The following is a 24,185-nucleotide window of genomic DNA, read 5'->3' on the forward strand; positions in this document are numbered from 1 at the left end:
TAACAAAGTGTTTTCACAGAAATGGAAAAAACGAAAAGATGTAAACAAAAAAATGATGGACACCTGACTTGAATAGCGTTGTGTTGATGGGCGAGAGCAGTACTTTGAGGGTGAAGCAAAAAACACCCTTCCAAGACTCTAAGAGCGAGTTCAACTTCAGCATCATCAGATCTGGTCTGACCCGGTCACTGACCGAGTCGACTCTCCCGACTCACCTACCTCCACCGAGTCCCAATCACTCCTCTCCAAGGACCACATCATCGTCGCCATCTCCGATTTGCACACTCACAGCAACAATCGGTTCAACTCGCTCTTGAAAAGCGCGTGTTTCATAGAAGATTTCAAGGAGAACTGTGATTTTCTCTTCGGAACAGAATGCTTCATGCCGGTGCTGGTTGGAAGCTGCGAGAGAGGAATTCACATTCAAGAGAGAAGGCATTGGGTTTGGTTTCGGTGGTGGATGCGTCTTCTCGAGAGCCTAGGGAAGATGAAAGAGACAATGAAAAAAGAAAAACGAGCGAGACGAGGAGAGAGGAATTGAAGAGTCATGCGTTTTTTTAAAATTACTCTGAGTCAACTATGATTTTTATGAGAAACCGTTTTTGAATGGTACAAAACAAAGGCGGTTTTCATAAAACCGCCTTCGTAACATTTATATCAAATGCGGTTAACGAAAACCGTCGTTAACGCTTTATAAAAGTTTGATTTAATTTCAAAAATTCCACCAAAAGTTTTATTACATCGTTTTTCTCATAACCGACTTAAATTTAACGATGTTGAATCACACTTTTCTAGTAGTGTAAATGCCATATTAGTAATAAGCAAAAAAAAAATCTATTTATGTTAAAAGTACAATAAAAATAAATTAAAAAATAGTTTCACCCTAATAACTTAATTGTTAATGTAGTTATAGGTAAATTGTTCCTTTCCATGAGTTAAGTGTAAATTTCCCTGCATGATTTAATAAAAAATGTTCATCCCAAGAGTTTGACTTAAAAATTTAGTTTTTCATTAGATTAAAAAAATACAAAATTATAATTGTAATAAAAATGCTTTTTAAAGGCCAATAAAATTTAATATCTTAATTAAAAATCTTCTTGCTTAAATTTGTAAGATAATATAAATTTTTACAATAAATCATGATCAATTATATGCATTCATAAATTTTCATGCTTCATTTCAAAAGAGAATGTTCATCCCATGTTTAGATAAAATAACATATTCAACAAGTTAATTAAGTCACATGTTATTAAGCAAGATAATTTATTTTTATATTAAAAGTATAATAACAATAAAATAAAATAAAATAACATTAATTAAACTCTAATAATTTAAATTTTAATGCAATTATAGGTAAATTGTTCCTTCCCATGAGTTAAGTATAATTTTGCATTCTTAATTTAATGAAAATATTCATACCAAGAGTTTGATTTTATACATGATATATATGCATGATTTATATTACTAAATTTACTTATATAGTATCAAAATATAAGAGAAAAATTAATTTCTTCTAGGTTTAAGAAATAATTTATAATTTATATTGTACTAATATGATAATGAATTAAATAGAATTAATTTAATCCAAAAAAATTAACTGTTAATAGGATTTTAGGTAATGCCTACTTGATTTTGCAGAAAAATGTTATTTTCATTAAATTTATTTATATATAATTTATATATTAATAAGCTTATATATAAATATCATTGTATAAAAGAAAACTTAAATTTGCATACACAAAATAATTTCTCAATAATTAACATATTGAAAGATAAGAAATAAAGAATAAATAATAATTTATAACAACAAATTTATATTAACTTGTTCAATAAATTATTTAGGTTTAAATATATTTTTTATTCCTAATAAATACTCAATTTTAGTGTTTTCTCCCTAATAAATTTTTGCTTTGCGTTGAGTCCCTAATAAAATAACACTTTTATTTTTTATCCTTGATATTTTGTTTTAGTCCCTAATAAATTAGAAAATTTTGTGTTTGCTTCCTAATAAATTAACAAATTTTATTTGAGTTTCTATTAAAAAATGGGAAATATTTATCATGGAGCAAACACAAAATTTGCTAATTTATTAGGGGTTAAAAATAAGTGTCGAGGATAAAAAAAATTATTGTTTTATTAGAAATTCATCACAAAATTAGGAAATAAATGCAAAATCAGATATTTATTAGGGATCAAAAACATATTTAAGCCAATTAGTTAAATCAAATGATGGAGTTAAGTCAATAAAATATTTATGTCTTAAAGATGAATCAAGACCCTTAATTATTTTGGTTAAATGAATCAAGACCCTTATGCGATATCAAACCATGTCTCATACATCTGCATTTGTATTATTAGACAATAAAAGAGACATGTCATGATCTAATACAATATTAAATCAATGACATTTAAGAATTCATTTATTACTTTGTGTTTGAGATTCATTGTACAAATATATTCTCCTAGGATATGTCGAATCCTATGAAGAATAAATGAAGTTCAAGATCTGAAAGTTTCAAAACACCATTAAAAGATTTGCACAACTAATGAAAAACTTGCTCTAACTTAAAGCAAGTGATTTTCTACTGAAGTGATCGACATGAAAGCTCACAAGAGTGATGTCCCAACATAAAGGAGTACTTGCATTTAAATGAAAGCATTAAATGCTCCAACAACCACAATCTTTAGATGCGAGCTCAAGTGAAGAAATCTAATCGCTTAGAGACTACAAACACTTACTGAAAAGACCTATAAATATTAGAAGTTTTGAAGACATGAACGAGGAACTAACGCGCTCTTATTCGCTTTCTTTCTGTAAAAAAAACTTTCAATATATTTATGTAAAGTTCTTTAAAAGCTCTTAAAACATCTTAAGAGAAAAGATTAAGGGCTGAGATTGTATACTCGTCTGTAAAATGATTGAGAATTAATCATTGTGCAATCAAACAACAATTCTATTTGATTTGTATAAAGCCAGCAACGGTTTGGTAGGACAAAAAATATTGAGTTATATCAAGCTTTAGGTAAAGCTTGAGTTGTAGAGTTAGAAGTGACAATGACTAATACTTGTAACTTATAAAAGTTAGTGGAGCTTGGTGGTTTGTCAAGAACTTGATATGGTCTCAATGATAGAGACGAAAATGTATAAATTTTTATGTCTTATATGTTTTTCTTATTATTCTACTTTAAACTGTCCTAGGTTTGAATTTAATTTCTTTTTGGAAAATCATGTCTATTTTGTAAAATATATTTTCATCGTTTAAAAGTGTTTTCTGTCAAAAAAATTTATGTCTTATAAAGTTTTTCTTCAAACAATAACTTTGTTTTCTTCAAAAAAGTCTTGAAAATTTTCTAAAATTATAATTCAATCCTTCTTGTGATATTTGCCTTTACAGGTGGTAAGCAACAAAAAACACATTTATATTAAAATTATTATGAATACAAATCTATAATATACTATAGTAATCACAATAAGAAAATCATTTAATTATGAATACAAATGTATACTATATTATAGTAATCACAATAACAAAATCATAATAATTACAAATGTTGCCAAAGAATTGCATACATCAATTTTCAACTCTCTAGATGCAATTAATCTATACAATAACATATCATGCCACAAAAGTTAAAACATAATAGAATGTTAACGAAAAATGAAGTAATTAAGGGATACATAAAAAAAGGAATACATATATAAAATAATGTTGTTATCATATATGATTCTATGTGCATGTAACACTTCCTTTTGAACTATTGAGCCAACCGAAGTCTTATTTGTTTGCCATATAACATATGTAATTTGAACAATCCCTGAGTTCTTCAACTTTTCTGTTCTGTTTACCTCTGTGCAAGTACCCTCGACAATTCTTCTTCTCAGCAAGAAAGAAAAGAAATAAATTAAATAATATATAATTAATAAATAAGTTAACTAACAATAAAAAAAAACTCAAATCTAACTATGTAAAAAAAAGAAACATAACAGTGTTACATACACCTTGTTAGCTATAAGACTCATGAATTCTACCAGTATCATGATATTGTGACTATAGGAACGAATTAGAAGGGAATGAAATGTTAAAAATAAAAATAAATTATTATACTTGATTATAGAATGTCCAAGTCCAAACTTCATGGATAAGGAGCCTTAACCAATATGATGTTTTTCAGAAATTATTCATCAACATAACATGCAAATCAATTTTCAAATTTATAGGGTCAAATTTGTATTGATAAAAAAAATAAAACTTTTAATAACAAAAAAAGGATAAATGTCGATAGATAAAAAAAAGAAACTAACAGAATCACAATAGGATAATTTTAAATAAAAATTATTTTTTAATAATATAAAAATGGGGTAAAACATGATAATGAACCTAATACAAAGATAAAATTTGAACAATTAGCCTATCAATATAAAGATAAAATTAAATAATAAAAAAACAAGATAAAACAAAAATTTATCAATACAACATACCACTTGACGCTAAATGATATAAACATAAAATTTGAATTGATAAAAAGAGATAAAGTTCAAAAGATAACAAACTAACTAACACAAGCATAACACAATTTCAAATAAAAAAATAAAATTTTAAATAATATTATAAAAGGATCAAAACGAAAAATGGTGAATGTTTTTATAAGAAGAAAAAAACATAAATGTGAAGGTCAGTTTTAAAACGAACAATTTTAAAATAATTAAGGAATAGTTTTAAAATGGATAATTTTTTATTCATAAATAAAAGGGCGAGTTTAATATCGAAATGAGTTTTAAAATTCACAAAATAACAAATATTCAAATCAAAATGAGTTAAAAAATTAAATAAATGGACAATTTTAATTAACAAAATTCAAAATCGTATTACAATCATTCTTTAAAAATGGTTTATTGTTAATTGGTATATTTAAATATTAAAATAGAGATTAACACGGATTGGAAATTAATTAAAAGAAAAGGAGATGAATATGAATAAAAAATGGAAAGGTGGGATAAATAATTGTTGGCATTTAAAGAGCAATTTCAAAATGAGTGGTATTAGGTTTTAAAATTTAAAAAATGTACAGTTTTAACTTTTAGTTAGAAATTTGTAAAACGGAATAAGAAGAAAAAGAAATAACAGAAAAGATGAAGAAAAAAAGTTGCAGAAGAAGAAATAAAAAAAGAAAAAAAATTAATGTGTACTTGGTTCCAAGTAAAAATAGAAAATGTGTGAAATAAAAAAATGAATAGACATGGATGATATGAGATCAGAGAATGAAGTAGGGAAAAAGAAATTGTAATAATGAGTATTGGAAGGGAATCAGCTTATCGTTGTGGGAGAAGAAAAGATTTGAGAGTGAGAGACTTTATAATTGTGGAGAGCTTGTGGTCACTGAGATTGTAACAGGGTCACTCCTGACATTTTAGACAAAATAATAAGCAAGGGCCGGTTAAATATTTAAATGTTTTAAAATATAAATATATATTATAAAAAATAAACATGTAATTTCATTAAAAATAATATATTTTATTACATTGAGTAAATAACATAATTTAGACAATCTTAAAATAATGTATTTTAATCAACTCCATCGTTACCCTTTATCATCAATCTTTTTTTTAATCTTCTTGCCTGTTGAATCTTTAGTAATTAATTCTAACTTGTTATTTTTATTATAGTATTACCCCCACATTTTTGTTATTAATTTTTAAAGTAAGTAGTGAAATATTTCTCTCTCTCTCTCTCTCTTTTTTATGAAAATAAGGTTTCTAATTTATCTTGTACCAATTTCAACAGCTACTAACTAGGTTAGTTTCTTTTGTATCTGTTTTTGTCTATTAGTGTCAGTATCACTTTTTTTGTTTGACTTCTATATCATCAAATCTTCATGCTAATAAAAACACATTGCTGCCACAAAGGCATAGACCTAGAAAACAGTGAAATTATTTTAATGTTTTAAAAAATTTGAATCTTCAAATAGTTGAGAAGTTGGAATGAGATTAAGTCATTGGGAGTTGAATAGGATAAGTTGGAGAAACAAAAGGTCACACATGTAAATTTCTCTTTAAAAATATCAAAGCTAGAATTTTTTAATGGGCCTCTTTTCCAACATAGGCCCAGTGTGGGTGTCCTGCCAAATCATGCTCAGGGCATGGCTGGATTATAAGTGGATAGATACAAATGAAACCAAGTTCTAAAAAGTAAAGAGTGCTGCTAGGTGCACCCAGCAATTAAGAGGAAAAGACAAATGTACTCCTGGGCTAATTAATTTAAAAAAAGCGGTTCATTTCCGCCATTTCTTCTTCTTCGCCATTTATGTTGCTTCTTCCTCTTCCTTGCCATTCCTCTTCTTCCTTGCCATTGCTGCTTCTTCGTGACCTTCATTGGTGACCTTCGCATCCTTCTTCGAATCCTTCTTCTTCCTCTCGAAAAAGCTTCTTTTGCGTCTTCTTTGTCACCTTCGCTGGTCTTCTTCGTGACCTTCCAATTGCGTGCTTCGTTCGTCTTCTGTGGGTGTTGACGGTGGTGTTGCTGCGTCCTCGCGTCGACATTGTCAAGGTAAGTTCCTCTTCGTCTTCATCTCCGCCATGGGTGTTGACAGGGAAGCTTACGGATCAACTTGATCCGTAAGTAGTGCAGAAACAGCTTACGAATCATGTTGATCCGGAAGTTGTCTGAAACTGCATTTTTAAAATTGCTAACTCTGAATTTTGTGTGTTTTTTATTCTGAAATTTGCAACTTACTTCATCAAGGCTATTTCTTTAATACAAGGTCTTCGTTTGAACTTTGAACAAGGTGAGTACTTGATATATTTGACGAATTTTTTTTTCAACATTTAGCATTACTTTGGTAGAATAGTAAATATTGGTTGTAATTTGGATCATTCTTATTAGATTGTTGTTACAATTTGTTTTGACCTTAGTCACAATTTGGTTGTAAATAATGACATGTTGACATATAGATAGATAAATAGTATTGATTGATTAGTATGAATTATGATTATATATACATATATTGATTATCCAAATATTATGAATTATGATTATATTGACATGTAAATAGTCAATGTTACATTCAACCATTTAGACACTTTTTTTACCCCAAAGTCTTTCACAAAACTTCTCTTAACACTTCTGTAAGTCTCTTTTTTAATTAGGTACATTTCCATCAAAACCTCATTAAAGATAAATGACTTACGTTGTAAACCTTCCTAACATAAATTGATTCTCTGCAATCCTCATGTCTTCCTTTATAAAGTTTCGAAGTCAATGATAAAGGGTCCAAAACTAGCCTCCCGGATGTTGAGAGAAAAATTGTCCCTAGAAGCTTGTTTACATTGATGTAGACTACAAGTGTAGCACAATTTAATCTATTAGGAGAGGGTAGTGTAATTTTAAAAAATATAAGAGAAAACAATATTATTTGAGCATCTCTCAAAGGGAGGGGAGTGTAATTTATTCTAATAGATAAAATAAATGGTTTAGTGTTTCTAGGTTACACCACTATATGACCCATGTACTATTTGAATGTGAAAAGTAATTGATCCTTACAACAACAACAACAACTATAAACACCTTATTCCAACATGCATGTATAGAACCAAATCCCTAAATTTGATCCTTACACCAGTTAAATATATCCAAATGCTATTTTCCAATATTTTAGTTTATTTATATAATGCTTAGCACTTTGGTTAATTTACATTAACACGATTAGCCACACTCATTGTGACTATCTTAAATTCCTCCAAAAATGTCTCTTGAGAAACAGGCTTATCCAAATCAGAGTCATCTTGAGATAGCAGTGCCGGTTCCACAATGTTGCTCAATACCTAAACCAAAAAAAAATGATAAGCCAAGAAAGGAAGGAATTAAATGAAACAAGTTTGAGATTTTTATGTTTCTTGGTTAAAGTATAAAAATAAAGCTTCTTAGCAACAAATGAAAACTTGTTTTAATTTCTCATGACTTTTTTTATAACATAAGTAGCATCTCTAAGTAACATAAGGAATTCCTTGTTCAACAGTGAGCTTGCCAAGAGCTTCAATTATATGGTCATGAAGTGATCTGTCAGGGGACTCAATCTGAGAGAATATGGATACCATTTCAGCTTCATAACCTGAACCATTCCTGCTTCCCATGTGTAAATTCATTCAACACCTATGGAATAAATCATTCTACATGTCAATTCTCTCTTCCTGATTGGCTCAACATCAAAGTCTTGATACACAAATATAATTAATCTTATAGACGAAAAGGAAAATTTAATGAAGAGATAAACAATCCATTTAATCCTCGTAATGTCAAGTTATTTTAGAACTAATTGTTGCTACTTTTTTTTTTGGCTTCTTGTGACATTTATAAAACCATGCATGAGGACATTTATAAAACAATCCATTTAATCCTCATAAGGAAAATTTTACCCTTAATTCTCGCAACAAAGTCCTAAATTCTTTGATCCATTGAATTTTGTGCCTTCTCTGGCCTGAATTAAATTGTCCATACTCTACTGATGTTAGTATCAATGAGACGAACACAACCAAAACAATGCATGGAGTTAGGGTATACTATACTGATGTTAACAGGAATGATCTGTTTCTCAGATTCCTGAATCAAGGTCAATACCACTAAGCATTTGAGATGCTATTGACCATTGTTTCTCAGATTCATAAAGCTGAGCAAGTTTCTCTCTAATAACTAAAACATATGATAAAACAACAAGTTGACATTTAGAGTAATTGAATTGAGTCAACCAAATGCTTGAACAACTATTGGGTGATGGTGCTTTGTTGTCCCAAATCAATTTCCTATATGCGTTAGACGCTTGAAATTTGAGAAAATGAAATGAGTGATGGATTTTGCGGTACTCATTTGCAGATCATGGTTAGGACCAAAGGATTATGTCGTGCCTTAGGTCAGGTAACTGGCAGAGGTGTGGGCAGAGGAGATCATGATGATTCCGATAATGCTCCACAACATCAACGACCTACTGCATCCGCACGGAGGCAGCGACGCGCTGTGACTATGGATCACGTCGATGAGCCAGTCATCCTTGACCCAGATATTCAGGATGACCCGATGGAGGCACCAGCTGCTGTGGAGGACATTCCTGCGGACGTAGGCGCAGAGGCGGCTGAGGATCAGCATCAGGGATTTCCGGGTGGTCCAAGTGACCCATCCGTGTTGACAGCGTATGCGGATCACGTTGCTTGCAGCGTATGGATGGGAGAGGTATTTATACTATTTATTTTTAGTTACTTGTAAATTATACTTTATGATTGAAATTAGTTTTCCTTTAAATGATAATTTTAACGAATTTTGCGTTCCTTTATACTTCAATTCAGGAGCGTCCTGAATTGAAGCTATCCTCTCATGGGAGGAAGGTCCACAGTTTAGGCAGGCCTGTCCCTGTCATTGAGGGACTTATTGTTGGTACCGGACTAAGTCCTCTGATCGCGTGTTCGGTAGACACCGGCGATCGGGGACTTTTGTCCGCGTTTGTGGAGCGGTGGCACTGGGAGACGTCTAGTTTCCATCTCTCGGTGGGAGAGCTCACCATCACATTGGACGAAGTCTCCTCTCTTCTCCATCTTCTCGTTATTGGTGACTTACATGCATTTCAGCCCTTGCACGTGGACAATGCGGTTCAGATGCTGGTGGACTTGTTGATGGTCTCTCCAGAGTCTGCTAGGGCTGAGACAGTCCAGTGTCGTGGACCGTACGTACGCCTACAATGGGTACGTGATATATATCAGCGCCGATGCCAGGCAGGTCATTGGACAGTTGCGGCTCGTGCATATCTTCTTCACCTATTGGGTTGCACTCTGTTTGCTAACAAGAGTGCAACCAATGTCCATGTTGTCTACTTGGAGGCCCTTCGTGACCTCAATATGACAGAGAGGTACGCCTGGGGAGTGGCTGCTTTGGTTCATATGTACGACCAGCTGAACGATGCATCTATGAGCCACAGTCGATAGCTTGGCGGTTACATCACACTGTTGCAGGTAACAAATATGTTTTTCATTCATTCAGGCTAAACAATGTTCAACTTTAAATTTTTTTACACTTTCATTATTAATGTTTATAATTTGAATGTTACATCTGTAGTGCTGGATTTACGAGCACTTTCCCTCGGTTGCGGAGTCCACCGCTAATCAGGACTACGGTGAGGCTTCTCCGCGTGCGTGCAGGTGAATTGCGATGAAGAAGACCGTGAAGAGCATTCGCACACCGTCGTACAGGGAGCGCCTGGACTGACTCCGGATTCTGGATGTCTGTTGGATCCCTTATGGGGAGCATCGGGAGGTCCGGGACTTCCACGTCAGATCATGCTATTCTGGTCTCTTGCGCTGGGGGCCTGTTGCTGTTTATTATCGTCCGGAGAGGGTCGTGCGGTAGTTTGGCTACACGCAGACCATTCCTGCTCCTCCTGTCAATTCATGGGTCTCGTATGATGATATACACGACAGGTGGATGCACTACAAGGATCATATCGTACCAGCAGGTGAGGCGTGCATTGTGCCAGGGGTGTGTTCCAGTGACTACATCGACTGGTTCTTCCGCATCTCCTATCCTTTCATGACACCAGGTCACGCATTAGATCCTCTGCCTCATGGTCATGCCCCGCAGCCCCGAGTCGTCCCTGAGGCCCCGCAGACGGATATCCCTCACGTGCCGGAGCTAGGAGCATTGTCGACATCTGTGGAGGATCCCAGACATGCAGTGGTAAGTAATACTAATAATTTACATCATTTACCTCAATATTTGCATAATAATTTGTGTAATCAGTTTGTTTTGTATGTAACAAGAAGTTTGTGATGACATTGCTGAGAGGTTGGAGCGTCATCTGAATCTAGGGGTGGTCACGCCTGGCTCATCGACACATGAGGTGATCGAAGAATGCCTCAGATTGGCCAGGAGTGTGACACAGGACCATCTAGTATACGTTAGGTGTAGACACAGGCGGCGCACTGATCAGGCGTAGTTTATGTACATATTTTATATTGATATTCCTTGTATATACAGATATTGTACATGAACTCATTTCATGAGTATTGTTGGTTTTATTTATTTTCATTACTAATGTTAGTTTTATTTATTTTCATTGATTGTGTATTCCATTTGTGTCTATATACACGCGTGTTATTAAAATGGTCTAGTTAACTTAGTTATAGTATATGTAAATTATTATAAATGGTCTAATTTAAAATATAACTTTAAATATAATTGAAATAAAGAAGTTGAAAAGGGTGTAAAAAAAAATTAAACAAAAAATGGACATCATTCGTTATCTAAGATCCTTATTTTATATAACGTACTAATATTTTTAAATTCTCTTATAATTACTATTTTCCCACTTATACTAATAATCATGTAAAAAAATGTATTATAAAGTAGTTAGTATTTTAATTTTTAATATAATAGTAATTATTTTTTTATATTCTTTATAATATTAATAATGATATGATTAATTATAAAAATAAAAAATAAATTAATGATGATAATATTAATTTTATAAAATTATTATTATCTTTTATGTATTTATTGATTTTTATTAATATGTATAAAATAACCTTAAATAATATCTTTAAATATGTAGTTAAAAAATTATTATTTTTCTTCTTACGGATCAACTTGATCCGTAAGAAACCAAAATGCTTAACTTTCCTTTCTATTGAAAAACTAATTACCCGATTCTTGTGAATCTAATTCACAGAAATTCCATCGAGTAAAATGGACGAATTATAAATCTCCAAAATAATAGATAGAAATATCGCAAATAGAGCCATTGCAACACCCATCAAAGGAGTAGTTCCCCACCCCGAAGCTACTTTACCATATTTTGAATTTAATGATTTCAATAAATCCAAGTTACGGATCAACTTGATCCGTAAGAAGAAAACCAAGCAAAGATAATTTCGCCATTTTTATAAAATGCTGGGTGCACCAGCAATAATGCTAGGTGCACCTAGCAACACTCAAAAGTAAAAGGATGAGTACAAAGGAAGAAATTACACTAGAAGAAAAAATCACATGTCTAAAGGAGAATGAGATAAATGCCAATTTTTCAAGATTAACTCACAAATGTATATTTATTGATAATGAATTGATATTGATATTGATATTAATATTGATGATATTAAATATTAATATTGATTAATTATAGATATAGATTATAGATAGATTGTATATTTTTTTAAAGTAAATAAATAATAAATCATATCAGTGAAAATAAATTAAATAAAATGTTGTCATGTGACACTTGGCTAATATTCAACAGTCAAACTTTATATTTTTAGAATTTTATTTAAGCATTTAATATAGGAAGAAATTGTGAAAATAAACTAATAAATTTGAGACTCACATTGATATGTATGTCAAATGTTAAAAAATGCACATTCAAATTAAAATTAATATTATAATGAATTAATGATATCAAAATTAAATTTAGCAAAGAAATTAGGATTAAGAAAAATTTTATTAATTGTTTTTAACACAAGAACACGAATGAAGTATTTATGACACTTTAATGTGAAACGAGAGTGAAAATCTAGTGAAATTCCTCCTACAACATTTCCTAACATCAGTTACATCTTTACAATTTTGTTTTGTTTTTAAAATCACATAAAAACATCTACTTTTCTCGCTTTGACACTTGATCTGTTGTCACTTCACAAAACCCACTCAAAGTTCATGTTTTTATTGCTCTCTTGTTCTTTAAGCCTAAGTTAATATTCACACTACATTACTTGTATTGTACAACTCACTTGAAGAAATGATATATAGACTTATTCATTGTGCTACTTGTACAATTTGTGCACATACCAAAATAATCCCAACAATATAGTATGTCAAATATTAAAAATTCACATTCAAATTAAAATTAAAATTAAAATTAAAATTAAAATTCACATTCAAATTAAAATTAAAATTCAATTTATTAAAAAAGGAAAAATATATTTAATTTGATATAGCATAGCAAGATTTAAAATTTAAGCCAAACTAAAAATTAAATTTTTAATATTACAACAACGTACCCATAACTCTTTAGAATATTTTAGTTAGAGAATAAAAATTAAATTAAAAATATTACAATAAATTAAAAAAAAATAGTAGGAGTCGGGGTCCCAAATTCCCAATGATTGGATAAATGAGACAGTTACGTAGGGCCTAGACGGTGGTGGGCCACAGTGAAAGGTGCTGTGTGTAATGTGTATCGAGTTACAAAGTCGCCTTTCTTCGGCCTCATCGAGGGACACTTCCTCTCATACGACACTATCAACCAAAGCAAACAACAATTCCATGACATAACAACTTCAACAACAACACATCATCATCATTCACTATCATCCTAACCCCCTTTATCTTCCAATTCCTCTCTCTCTATATATTCATTCACCATTTTCTCTTCTCTCCCATATTCTCTCGTGCCAACACCTTTTACGTGCACACAATTCATTTAGGTATGCCTTATTCTTATAATTATAATTTTCATCTTCATTGTTATTATTATTATTAAAATTAAAATAATTGGTATGTTTTGTTAATTATGGTAATGGTGGTACAGGAATCTTGCACTGATCATTCAATCAACGAAAAGTAGTACCTTGGTTGTTGCTGCCTCTCCTTTCCCCATTTGTGTATGTTTTTCTTCGGTCCTTTTAATTGAAGCCACGTATTTGGTTGTGTAGTACCATGTTTCATGTTTTTGTTTGTTGGTACTTGATAAAAAAAAAAGTGTTCAATCATGCACATTTACTTGTAATCAAAGAAAATTTCTTGCAATGGAAATTTAACCTAATGCCAGCTGAGCCAAATCCTTTGGCATAGCATACTTGAGGTGCGGCAAGTGGAGATTCTAAGTCGCAAGATGACAAGACTTTTTTGTCCAACTAATTTAGTGCAGGCTTAGTAGAGTCAGGTGAGTGCTTAATGGTGCAAGTTGCAATCCCATAAGTTTCATCCTGGCTTGTGAGGGTAATGACCACATCCTGGCTTGTCACAGTTGCGATTGTGATTTTGTCACATTTCACGATATTGTGAGAAATTGCGTTCAAATGTGGTTCATGTGTCCACAGTTACAGTCACAGACATTTAAAAAATCTTGATGTTGCAGCCAAAATTGTGGCTGCAAACTGTTTTTTACAACCTTGGTCATATGTTGGAATTAGTTGAGCTATACAGCTGATTAAATTTTGCCACTTGGCATATAAAGTTTTAAGAATTTATGATGGTGCTATTATATGGTTATAGATGTCACAAGTGATATTTAACTTGGTTACTCTGCTTTTGACATGTATTACTTTTTCAGGGGTGAACATTTGGCGATTCATTGTCACAGGAAAGACATTCTGCATACTCATGAGCACAAACCTCAAAATATAATTGAGTGCTATGGGGATTCCCATACGAAGGTGTGACTTGGATACATTTTTATGGCATGAATTGCTCTCCCTACAAGAGAAACAGCAAAGAATTTTGCTTTATACCTGATTCCTATAATTATTTTTTTTCAATTCCGGCATGCAGTGGAAATATAAAAAGACAAAATGAAGCAATGAGGCTCACCCTAGCAACCTTTGTTGGAGTTGTTTTTGGCTTCTCTCTAGGAGTATCATTTCCAACACTGGCATTGACTAGGGTCAGTAGGGTGTATAATTTTTCCTTCATATTCTTAAATTGCTCTTTCATAGCTTGTCAAGTGAGAAGTGACCTAGCTAACACATGAATTTTGTCCCATGTTATTAATTGTTAGATGAACCTTCCATCCAGCCTTTTACCATCTATTGATCTAACTTATGTTGATGACAATTACTCGAAAATTTCAACCAAGTCTTTGTGGGATGCTTGGGCTTCATTTAGGAGGGATAGAAGCATGTACAAGAAGGTTCACAAATTAAATGACACAAAGGTATGGTTTTATAGTGTTTTAGTATTTCATCATATCTCATTAATTTTTCACTTCACCTTTTGTGGGAGAGATATGACTGGACTGGTGAAGTGATATTTTATTATAAGGTCTATCAGACAATTCTCTTTGTCTTTCATAATTAGAAGGTATCTGAACTCCTGAATCATGGTTAAAAAAACTAAATAAAAACTTGAGATGGTTCTCTAGAAATTCATAGACCATATTTTCTTGTCTTTCATGGAAGGCACAGGGGTTAGCTGCTTTAATCCCCTACTTACAACTATTGATTGAGGGTAACTTGTGGACTGATGGCTATATGTCTACTTTGTTCCGTTTTTTTTTTTTTTTAAAAAATGCTTTAAGAAAAAGTTACTCTCAAGATGAAAAGTATACCATCATTAGCCTATTTTATACTTTGCTGGTTTTAACCATCGATTGTAAAGGAATTAATAATAGTTGGATCCATTTCAGTTTTGTTTCTCAGTTTACCAAGATATGGTATTTTTTTTTATCACCAAACAAAAGATGTTTTAATGAATAAACCAGTATGGCACAAGTTGTACCAATATTAGTTATAATGGAAGTACATTTTGCTACATATAAAAGTTCCCCTCCCTTCATTATAACACATGACACTTCTACTCTTTCCCATAGTATGCTGTATCTATTAATGCACAATGCTCCAGTTACAATGACCGAAACATCATACTCCTATACAATTCGGTCAGCTATGTAGGAAGCTGTAACTAGGATCCCTTTCCCTCACACTAGCACCTGAATAGACTTATGCATAGTACTCACACCTGCTACACGTGAATTTTTGAACAAATTTTGGCCAGCAGACTTTTGGCGCTGACAGACGCAGAACCGTGTTGTTCATGACTATCTTCATGACTTTGCTCTTCACCTCCTTTGAGTTTCAAATATTTGCCTCACCCTGCACACTTCAATGAATACAACATCACTAATATTAACTCATCCTCCCACAAATGCCACATATTGCCATCAGGATCTAAGATACTGTTAGTAACCAAGAATTGAAATGAGAAAGAAAATAATGGATTTTATTGACTAGTAAGAAAAGAACAGAAAATAGGAGAGGAAACTCTCCTCCAAGGGTTTCCCCTTCTCAAATGATTTTTCCTTTCACAAAGAACTAATGCTCGATCTACAAGTGATAAGATCTCCCTCTCTCCCATCCTTCCCCTGTTTATATCTAATAAACTCCTTTATCTAACTAACTAACCACTTAACTAACTAATCAATATCCTAGCTGTAATAACTAATTTATTAATAGTCTAACTATGTTAACTAACTTTCCCATCTCCTTATATCCTAAAAATAAACCTTTCCTAAAATCATGTCCTCAAGGTTGGAATTTGAAAATTGAAGTGACACACTTCCTCAAGTTTTTTCCTTTGCTCTTCAGCCTTTCACCAGGCTTCCTCAGCCAATGCAACTTGACTAACAAGTTCTTGTCTCTGTCATACTAGCTGCTCTTCATGCTCAGATGCTTCAAGATTAACTTTAGCAGCCGAAAGCAAGTGGTTGCAGTATCCAGCATGAGTGTCAATTCAAACCCATGAATATGTTGGTTGGAAGCAGAAGACAACCGACTAAATACACGAACAACATTTTGCAGCTCAGCAACAGTTGCTCTCACCTCGTCAGTAGTCCTCTTTGCTTTTTGTAGTGTTGATGTTGAAAACTTTTGCATTGCAACCCCTGCATCAAACCTTAAAGTATAGTTCGAGGGTGCCAAATGGATGGCTCTCAATGGAGTTTTTATACAGTCTTGCCACCGTTCAGGCTCATAATGTGTACAAGCTAAATAAGAAGTATTTGAGAGTCTGTGTTATAATAAAATTCCGCAAGTAGTTTTGATATATTTTCACAACCAAAGTAAAATTCCCTTGAGCTAAATAAACATGTGCCAGATTTATCCTCACATCAGGCATCTGGACAAAAACACTACTACTGACAGCTTCTTGAACCAGTGTAAAGATATCCTTTGACACATCAAAATGGCTCTTTTCCGCTAAGACTACTTCAGCACCATTGGCAGAATATAAATTAGAAGAATGCTGAATCAGAACTTTGGTATAAAGTTCTTTGGCATTTTCCAAATGAGTAGCTTCTAGCTTTGGATTTCGCTTCTCATTGTAAACTGCTGCAAAGTAGTTCTAGTTTCCCTGTAGTGACTCTATTGCCCTTAACATCTTAGAGGATGATTTACTAGTTGTTGCAAGTGGGTTGGTGTCTAGCGGTTTGGCTTACATGCCGAAATTCCTTAGCTTTGTCAACAAAGAAGACCCATCCCTCTTCTTGAGAAGTTGTAGCTCTGTTAATGATAACCCATCAAGGGTCGTATGTGAGCTTGCATCCAATGTTTCTGGTGGTGGTGTAGGCGCAATCAGTCTCCATATAATCCCAATTTTCATGGTTATGGTTTTCATAAAGAAACCATTATCACCCTCAACTTCTATGAGATTTACTACTCAAGAATGAGATTCTTTGATGAAATTGAGAAATCCCCTTCTTGTTCCTGCATTTCTGCTGCAAATTCTCAGTCTCTTCCACCCTGATCTGCTCTACCACCCGACATCAACGGTTTTCGAGTCTTTTTCTTCAACACCAAGCTCCTCCCCACGGTGGCACCAATTATCTCATTGGAAGAACCCTCAAGGGTTTTTACTGAATCACTGTCTTGCTGTGACTTTGTTACCCACACATTCAAATGTAAAGTCGAGACTGTCTGCATGGGTTGTTTATCCTCTTTTTCAAACTCGAGACTAACGCCCTTTTTCTTGATCAACAATTGTAGCATCTGTTTGATTTCTTTAATTCCCTCAATGGTTATCTTGATCTTGATTTCAGAGGGCTCCTCCTCCTCCATGCTTTCCTCCCTTTTAACCTCAAGAACGTTTTCTGAACTTTTTAGTCATCCGTGCTTCAACTCTAAAATGCTGATTTTGCAAGAATGATGGTGAAACCCCCAAGAATTGGGTTCCTCTTCCTCACTGTCACTGTTTTCCTCTTCCGGTTTATCTCTGTTGATCGAGTTTTTCCAACCATCTGAAGGCCTTTCTTGAATTCAAGAAGTAATTCCTTGTCTCATGTCCAGCAATCTTTCTTTGATGAAATCCATGTTTGTTTTTAGGTTTGTAATCACTTTTCCATGCTCACTAGCCAATTTCTCCAAAGCGCTCACTCTACTCTCCATCGTGCAACTTGAATCCGGCAAGTCAGACCAATTGCTAGGAACCAAGAATTGAAATGAGAAAAAAAAAGAAATGATTTTATTGACTAGTAAGCAAAGAACATAAAATAGGAGAGAAAACTCTCCTCCAAAGGTTCCCCCTTCACAAAGGATTTTTCCTTTCCCATTAACTAACTAATCAATATCTTAACTGTAGTAGCTAACTTATTAATAGTCTAACTATGTTAACTAACTTTCCCTTCTCCTTATATCCTAACAGATTTATGTTGACAGACGTGCGTTTTGACATTCCAGTCTTCAAATTGTGATTGACCCCACTGTACTTACCCTTCCTAAATCACAAGCCTCTCAGACAAATTCCTGGATTGGTTATCCACTGGATGGTTAGTTTATAAAAAGGGATGATTAATGGTATTGCTCCCTGACAGATAGAAATTGAGAAAACATATGTTCTTTTTTTCTGGAAAATCATATGTTCTCTTTTGGTTTAATTTTTCTATTAGAATGAAATTGATGGTGATTTCTAATGCATTAACCAGTTAAAATATGCATTGGATATTTCTTACCTTTGAGCAACCTGACTTTTAGTTTTTTTTAATACTCAACAATATTTTTTACTTTTTTTTTCATTTGATTTTTTTATATTGAATGTTTAACAATCAATGTGGTCTAGGTAATTCCAAATAATTCATCCTTTCTTTTTCTTTTTTTTCCCTTCTCGTCTTTCTCTTGTTCGTTTTTTGTCCTCCTGTAGTTCATTCACAAGATGATTATCACTGTTTTAAAAGTTGCAAAAAATAACTAGTTTCAGATAGGCATTGTTGATCACAGATTCCAAAACTAATGACATTTTTATGTTTGACTGGTTATTGGGTAATCTTTATAAGCCCGGTTTCCTAGATTTTCTTAAATTCCATTTGGTTGAGTGATACATTCTTACCTTATATTTACATTATCTGTTGCCTTTAGCCTACTTTTTTAACATGCTTACCTTATATTTGCATAATATTTGGTGTGATATATACATGTCTGTAATGCCATGCTTTTTGTCAATGGCAACCATTGTATACCCTTTACAATCTTGTAGAATCTTGCACTGAATAGATACATTTGATTATGATGCAGATTTGGGTTCCTACAAATCCTCGAGGGGCTGAAAGGCTTCCCCCAAAAATTGTCAAATCTGAATCAGATTTCTATCTTCATCGGTTATGGGGCATGCCCTATCAGGTGCGCATTTTCACTGCCCCTTAATGTAAAACATGCATTTGAATAAAACATTATTTTTCACCGTAAAGGAAACTTAGTTAACTAAGTGTTCACTAGTGTCAAAGAATCTAACCCTTTACTTAGAAAGTAAATTACATCCGTTTTGGTGGTGAAAAAATGCATTGCAAAATATAACATGTATTTTTGTAGTGCAACAAGCATTAGCTAATGAAACTTCTTCTAGTTGCTCTAGTAAGATTGAGGTTCACATGTGAATTTGAAGAAGAAATTAAGTGATATTAATGAATTCATACAAAAATAAGCTGCATATGCTAGCTTGTGACCATGCTTCTGATATGGACAACAGGAATTTCAAAGATTTTTGTTATGACTGTTGAGGTACAATTTTGTCCTCTAATCTGACTCTTTTCTTGATGGAGGTGGCACTTGCAGGACCTAAGTATCAAACCGAAGTATCTTGTAACATTTACTGTTGGGTCAGATCAAAAAGACAACATTGATGCTGCAGTAAAAAAGGTCATTTCTGTTTCTGCCCTGCATCAATCTGTTCTCTGACTAGTCTTCACTCATTGACAGCATTCTGCTCATTCTGCCTATTAGTTAATTTCAATTTGCTTAGCTCTTTATGTGACCCTTGGGTTTAACATTACAGTTCTCTGAAAACTTCACCATAGTGTTGTTTCACTATGATGGACGGGCTAGTGATTGGGAAAAGTTTGAGTGGTCAAAGCGAGCAATTCATATCAGTGCTAGGAAGCAAACTAAATGGTTTGTAGTGGATCTTGTATTGAATTTTTTGTTTCATTTTACAAATTTTGATCAGGCTTCCTATTTATCAAGTTTTGACATGAAATCCATAAAATTCTGTTTAAGGTGGTATGCTAAACGCTTTCTGCATCCTGACATTGTGGCTCCTTATGACTACATCTTTATTTGGGATGAGGATCTTGGTGTGGAGCATTTTGATGCAGAAGAGTGAGTATCTAACAGTCAAAACCGTTCCTTATAGTGTGGGAATCAAAGTGTTAGTGAAATTTTTTTAATCAAATATCTCTGTCCCAGGTACTTAAAAATGGTAAGGAAACATGGTTTGGAGATCTCACAGCCTGGTATAGACCCAAGTAGTAGTTTTACATGGCAGATGACAAGGAAAAGGGATAGTGGTGAAGTCCATAAGTAAGTGAATTATGTTCTTATATGTTTTAGTTTTGTGTATTATATATGTATTATAAAAAACTGGTTGGAATTTTGTCACAAGAGATGTCAAAAACTCCAACCCAGAGAACAGTACATAAATTCAATTACACAGTACAGCTATAACAGAATTACAACATAAGCACCCTATTAATTTCCTTCTGTATTCCAACTAGATAAAATCATACCCGAGGCCACAACAACCTGCATGTAACTGTGTCCAGTTGCTGCTATAACCTGGTGTAAGCTCTCCTGCACAAGTTTTCCACAACCACTGTCATTTCTGCTACATCACAACAGCTCTTATATCATACCAGCACATGTTACGATCTTCAAGCATTGAAGAGGTTCCATACACCGTACATACAAAGGCACATCAAACCTCGTCATATTTGTTCTAAGCCAATTCCATGATCTATAATTGAAATCACCAACCACAACAGTAACATTAATAAAGCCTATTCATGTTATAAGGGACCGTTACATGTATCAAACAATGCCATTGTGCATTTGAACTCAAAAATCAATTTTCTGAAAGGCCATTTAGATTAAGGTCTTCTTTATTGAGTTGTTTCTGAATTTTCCTCAGTTTTCTACATCTGATTAGCAGGATATCCTCCATTAAACAATTATTGCTGCTTAATCTTTTCTTTTATAGTTGTTCCATGTTCTAGCTTAAACTATATTTGTCAATCTCTTGCAGGAAAGCTGAGGAAAGAAGTGGTTGGTGTTCTGATCCACATTTGCCACCATGTGCTGCGTAAGCAAATATTGACTCCTAAGAGATTTAGCGCATGTTTAGTTTAGCTTATTTTGATGATAAAATTATTGCCAAGTTCATGAGGGAATTTTGAAAAGAAAAAAACTATTCCCCCTAAAAATAAGTCCCCAAATATGCACTTAGTACTTAATAACATGCACCTTTCTTTCTTTCTGTCTTGTGAGCTTCTAAAGGGATCATATCAAATGTATCTAACATAGCTTTGACACTTGAAATTTTCTCAGATTTGTTGAGATCATGGCTCCTGTATTTTCCAGAGATGCATGGCGTTGTGTGTGGCACATGATACAGGTTTATATGAGGACTCATTTTGTGTCTTCTATTTTTTTTTATTTTCACCACACAATTCGATTCATATATATCTAACTTGTTCTTCACGTGCCACTTTGCAGAACGACCTAGTTCATGGATGGGGCCTTGATTTCGTTCTCAGAAAATGTGTGGAGGTTAGTAGTTTTTAACTTTCTTTTGATAAGAACCCACTTTGGCACGATTGGATTTGTACCAAATGATATTTATTGATTTGATTGGATGCAGCCTCCTCACGAGAAAATAGGAGTGGTTGACACTCAATGGGTTGTCCACCAAAGTGTTCCATCACTTGGGAACCAGGTAATTGAAGATTTAATTTTTTTATACAAGGCATATTTGAAAGAACTTCTATGAAAGTTATTTAAACTTTATCCCATCATATGAGCAATCAAGTAAAAAATTAAAGGTGTTAGGTTAAGCTTGTAAAGGTAACTTGTAGATCCTGTAAAGTGCGAACATGTACTTTAAATAATAAAGAGCATTCACAATTATTATTGAAAAAATCAATAATTAAAAATTGTGTAAAATCAAATACATATATAATAAAATGTACAATGACGTGTTTAATAGTTGATTTTCTAATGTATTGTCCACGTTAGTCAAATCTTAACTTGTAACTTTTTAGTTTTATAAGTCATTATTTTCTTGGTCCTGGGTCAAAGATCACTAGTGTTTCTCAATTCATTAAGTCATAGACTAATGCCGCTTGTAATGTGTGATTATCGTTGATTTAAGAGAATTTTACAGACAAGGGAAACTGAACACAAATTCTTTCGATAAATAGATTGTTCTCCCCTCCCACATGTAAATACAAGAGTGTCTTCCACCACTACACCAACCCCGTCAGCTTTTATAAGAGATTATTAACTTATTTAATTATGTTTCGTTGGTCATCAAAATAAGCTTGTTGAAAAATTAAAATACTTACGACATAATCACTCATACAATACGCCCTGAATAAGCCTTGATTGACCACTCAAATGTCTTTTACATCTTTTGACTGGTGTTTCTTTCAACAGGGCCAAGCAGAGAGGGGAAGGGCACCGTGGGAAGGGGTATGTGTGATTTTTTCCTACCACAACAATGGTTTAATGATGTGCTTTGTATTATTTTAACAAATATTGACCTTAGAAGTTTTTTGGGCATTAATGCTGAATTTACATCCATATATTAATTCGAGACTTTGCTTTCGCATCAGGTGAGAGAGAGGTGTAATAAAGAATGGACAATATTCCAAGAGCGTATGGCTGAAGCTGAGAGGGACTATTTTCAAACAAGGGAAGCTATTCCCCTTAACTCCACAGGGCAGTGATTATGCGAAAAAAAAAAAAGCGTTTACAATAACCCCGTAAATGTAGCTTGAGCAGTAATAGTTAGATTCTTGTTTCAACATTGGATGTCCTTTGGATTGATCATATTTTAGTATTAGATACATCGGATTTTTTTCCCTTTTTTTTTTTTTCTGAATCCCTGTTTTTATATATGGGTTATTATAATGGTATGCTTACTTTCTCTGGCATTTTATTTTCTTTCTATTTTTATATTTTTTCTAATACATAGGAATGGTTCCCAGGATTTTAAGAAATTTTTGAAGTTGAATTGTGGGGATAGAAATTACAAATTAAATAGTTTATAAGATACACTCCCTTAAAAGTAGGAAGTAACTGCCAATCATATGAAACTCAAAACGCAAAACTGAAGGCATTTAGAAGATGGAGATCGTGCCTAAATTTTAGGCCAGCAATTACTAACAGTTACTAGAAGATTAGTCCAAGAGTAGCTGACTTTGCATAAACTAATCGAATGTACATAACTTAAAAAAAATACTTTTTACAATGATTCTGAGGAAATTTTAAGACAATTTTTGAAAAAAATATTTTAAAATCATTTCTAAAACGGTTTTAATACAAACCATCTAAAAATATAAATTTTTTAAGATAATTTTTTAAACAATGGTCTTAGAATATTTTTGTTTTAATTTTTTTTTAAAAAAAAGTCACTCTTCACACAATATAAATTAGATATAGCACAATTTAGAGCATATATAGAAAGAAACCAAAAAACTATACACAATGCATTTGAACTTTTATTAAAAGAAAGGAAATAGATATCACAACCATGAACCCAGATACACAATGTCAAACTATGTCTAAGTTCAACAAATCCACACAATGTACTCTTACCCATCGATGGGAATATTGGTTGTGGTCAACTTCACCGGAAACAAAAGGTGTGCCACTGAAATATAAAACCTGTAACATAAAGAAGAGAAAAATATACAAATTTGAGTGATGGGTTAAAGAAAATGGTAAACAATAAATGCATAAGAAGTTTCTTTCAATTACAAGAGAATATAACTGATTAAAAGAGGAAGAAATCGTCCAAGACAACACACATAGCATTCATGAGAGAATTATAATCATGTCTTCGAAATGAATGTCCTACCAAAATTAAAAGCCTCATGATGATAATTAGAATCTCTGGCATGCTCGTCCAACCCATCTGTTAGAGTTTGTGGTCTTAGTTCCTTTGTCCCACATCGCTTAGTCT

At 32.9% G+C, this 24,185-nt stretch overlaps 2 protein-coding genes and 1 non-coding gene across 7 annotated transcripts; 2 read left to right on the forward strand and 1 right to left on the reverse strand.

Moving 5' to 3' along the window:
* Positions 1 to 1,958: 1,958 nt before the first annotated feature.
* On the reverse strand, positions 1,959 to 2,108 carry MIR10424D (microRNA MIR10424d). The gene has a single exon (NR_161745.1). It is a non-coding gene; the product is annotated as a microRNA MIR10424d (primary transcript).
* A 6,723-nt stretch (positions 2,109 to 8,831) lies between these two features.
* LOC102668528 (protein MAIN-LIKE 2-like) lies at positions 8,832 to 14,304 on the forward strand. The gene is made up of 5 exons (XM_006604984.1): positions 8,832 to 9,218; positions 9,332 to 9,913; positions 10,095 to 10,177; positions 10,457 to 10,712; positions 14,299 to 14,304. The coding sequence occupies exons 1-5, from the start codon at positions 8,832 to 8,834 to the stop codon at positions 14,302 to 14,304; spliced, it is 1,314 nt and encodes a 437-aa protein (XP_006605047.1).
* Positions 13,261 to 23,154, forward strand: LOC100776711 (uncharacterized). Of its 5 annotated transcripts, XM_006603944.4 has the most exons (16): positions 13,261 to 13,450; positions 13,555 to 13,627; positions 14,299 to 14,401; positions 14,517 to 14,628; positions 14,743 to 14,898; positions 19,244 to 19,348; positions 19,781 to 19,864; positions 20,001 to 20,116; positions 20,222 to 20,323; positions 20,411 to 20,524; positions 21,246 to 21,302; positions 21,548 to 21,614; positions 21,716 to 21,769; positions 21,861 to 21,935; positions 22,655 to 22,690; positions 22,834 to 23,154. In XM_006603944.4, the coding sequence occupies exons 3-16, from the start codon at positions 14,382 to 14,384 to the stop codon at positions 22,945 to 22,947; spliced, it is 1,212 nt and encodes a 403-aa protein (XP_006604007.1). In that variant the 5' UTR covers positions 13,261 to 13,450; positions 13,555 to 13,627; positions 14,299 to 14,381; the 3' UTR covers positions 22,948 to 23,154. The 5 variants fall into 5 exon arrangements, with proteins under 5 accessions (XP_006604007.1, XP_014627672.1, XP_014627673.1 ...); XM_014772186.3 differs by lacking the exons at positions 13,261 to 13,450; positions 13,555 to 13,627 and adding an exon at positions 13,738 to 13,964; XM_014772187.3 differs by lacking the exons at positions 13,261 to 13,450; positions 13,555 to 13,627 and adding an exon at positions 13,738 to 13,908.
* The last annotated feature ends 1,031 nt before the right edge of the window (positions 23,155 to 24,185 follow it).

The sequence above is a fragment of the Glycine max genome, chromosome 19 (genome assembly GCF_000004515.6).
Source record: "Glycine max cultivar Williams 82 chromosome 19, Glycine_max_v4.0, whole genome shotgun sequence".
Lineage (NCBI taxonomy): Eukaryota > Viridiplantae > Streptophyta > Magnoliopsida > Fabales > Fabaceae > Glycine > Glycine max.

Bases quoted from the DNA above. Each gene is read 5' to 3' on its own strand.
- LOC102668528 (XM_006604984.1), top strand. From the start codon at position 8,832: ATGAGTGATGGATTTTGCGGTACTCATTTGCAGATCATGGTTAGGACC. The intron at 9,219-9,331 runs GTATTTATACTA...ACTTCAATTCAG, and splicing joins GCAGCGTATGGATGGGAGAG to GAGCGTCCTGAATTGAAGCT. The intron at 10,178-10,456 runs GTGAATTGCGAT...TATACACGACAG, and splicing joins GCTTCTCCGCGTGCGTGCAG to GTGGATGCACTACAAGGATC.
- LOC100776711 (XM_006603944.4), top strand. From the start codon at position 14,382: ATGGGGATTCCCATACGAAG. The intron at 14,402-14,516 runs GTGTGACTTGGA...TCCGGCATGCAG, and splicing joins ATGGGGATTCCCATACGAAG to TGGAAATATAAAAAGACAAA. The intron at 20,324-20,410 runs GTGAGTATCTAA...TCTCTGTCCCAG, and splicing joins GAGCATTTTGATGCAGAAGA to GTACTTAAAAATGGTAAGGA.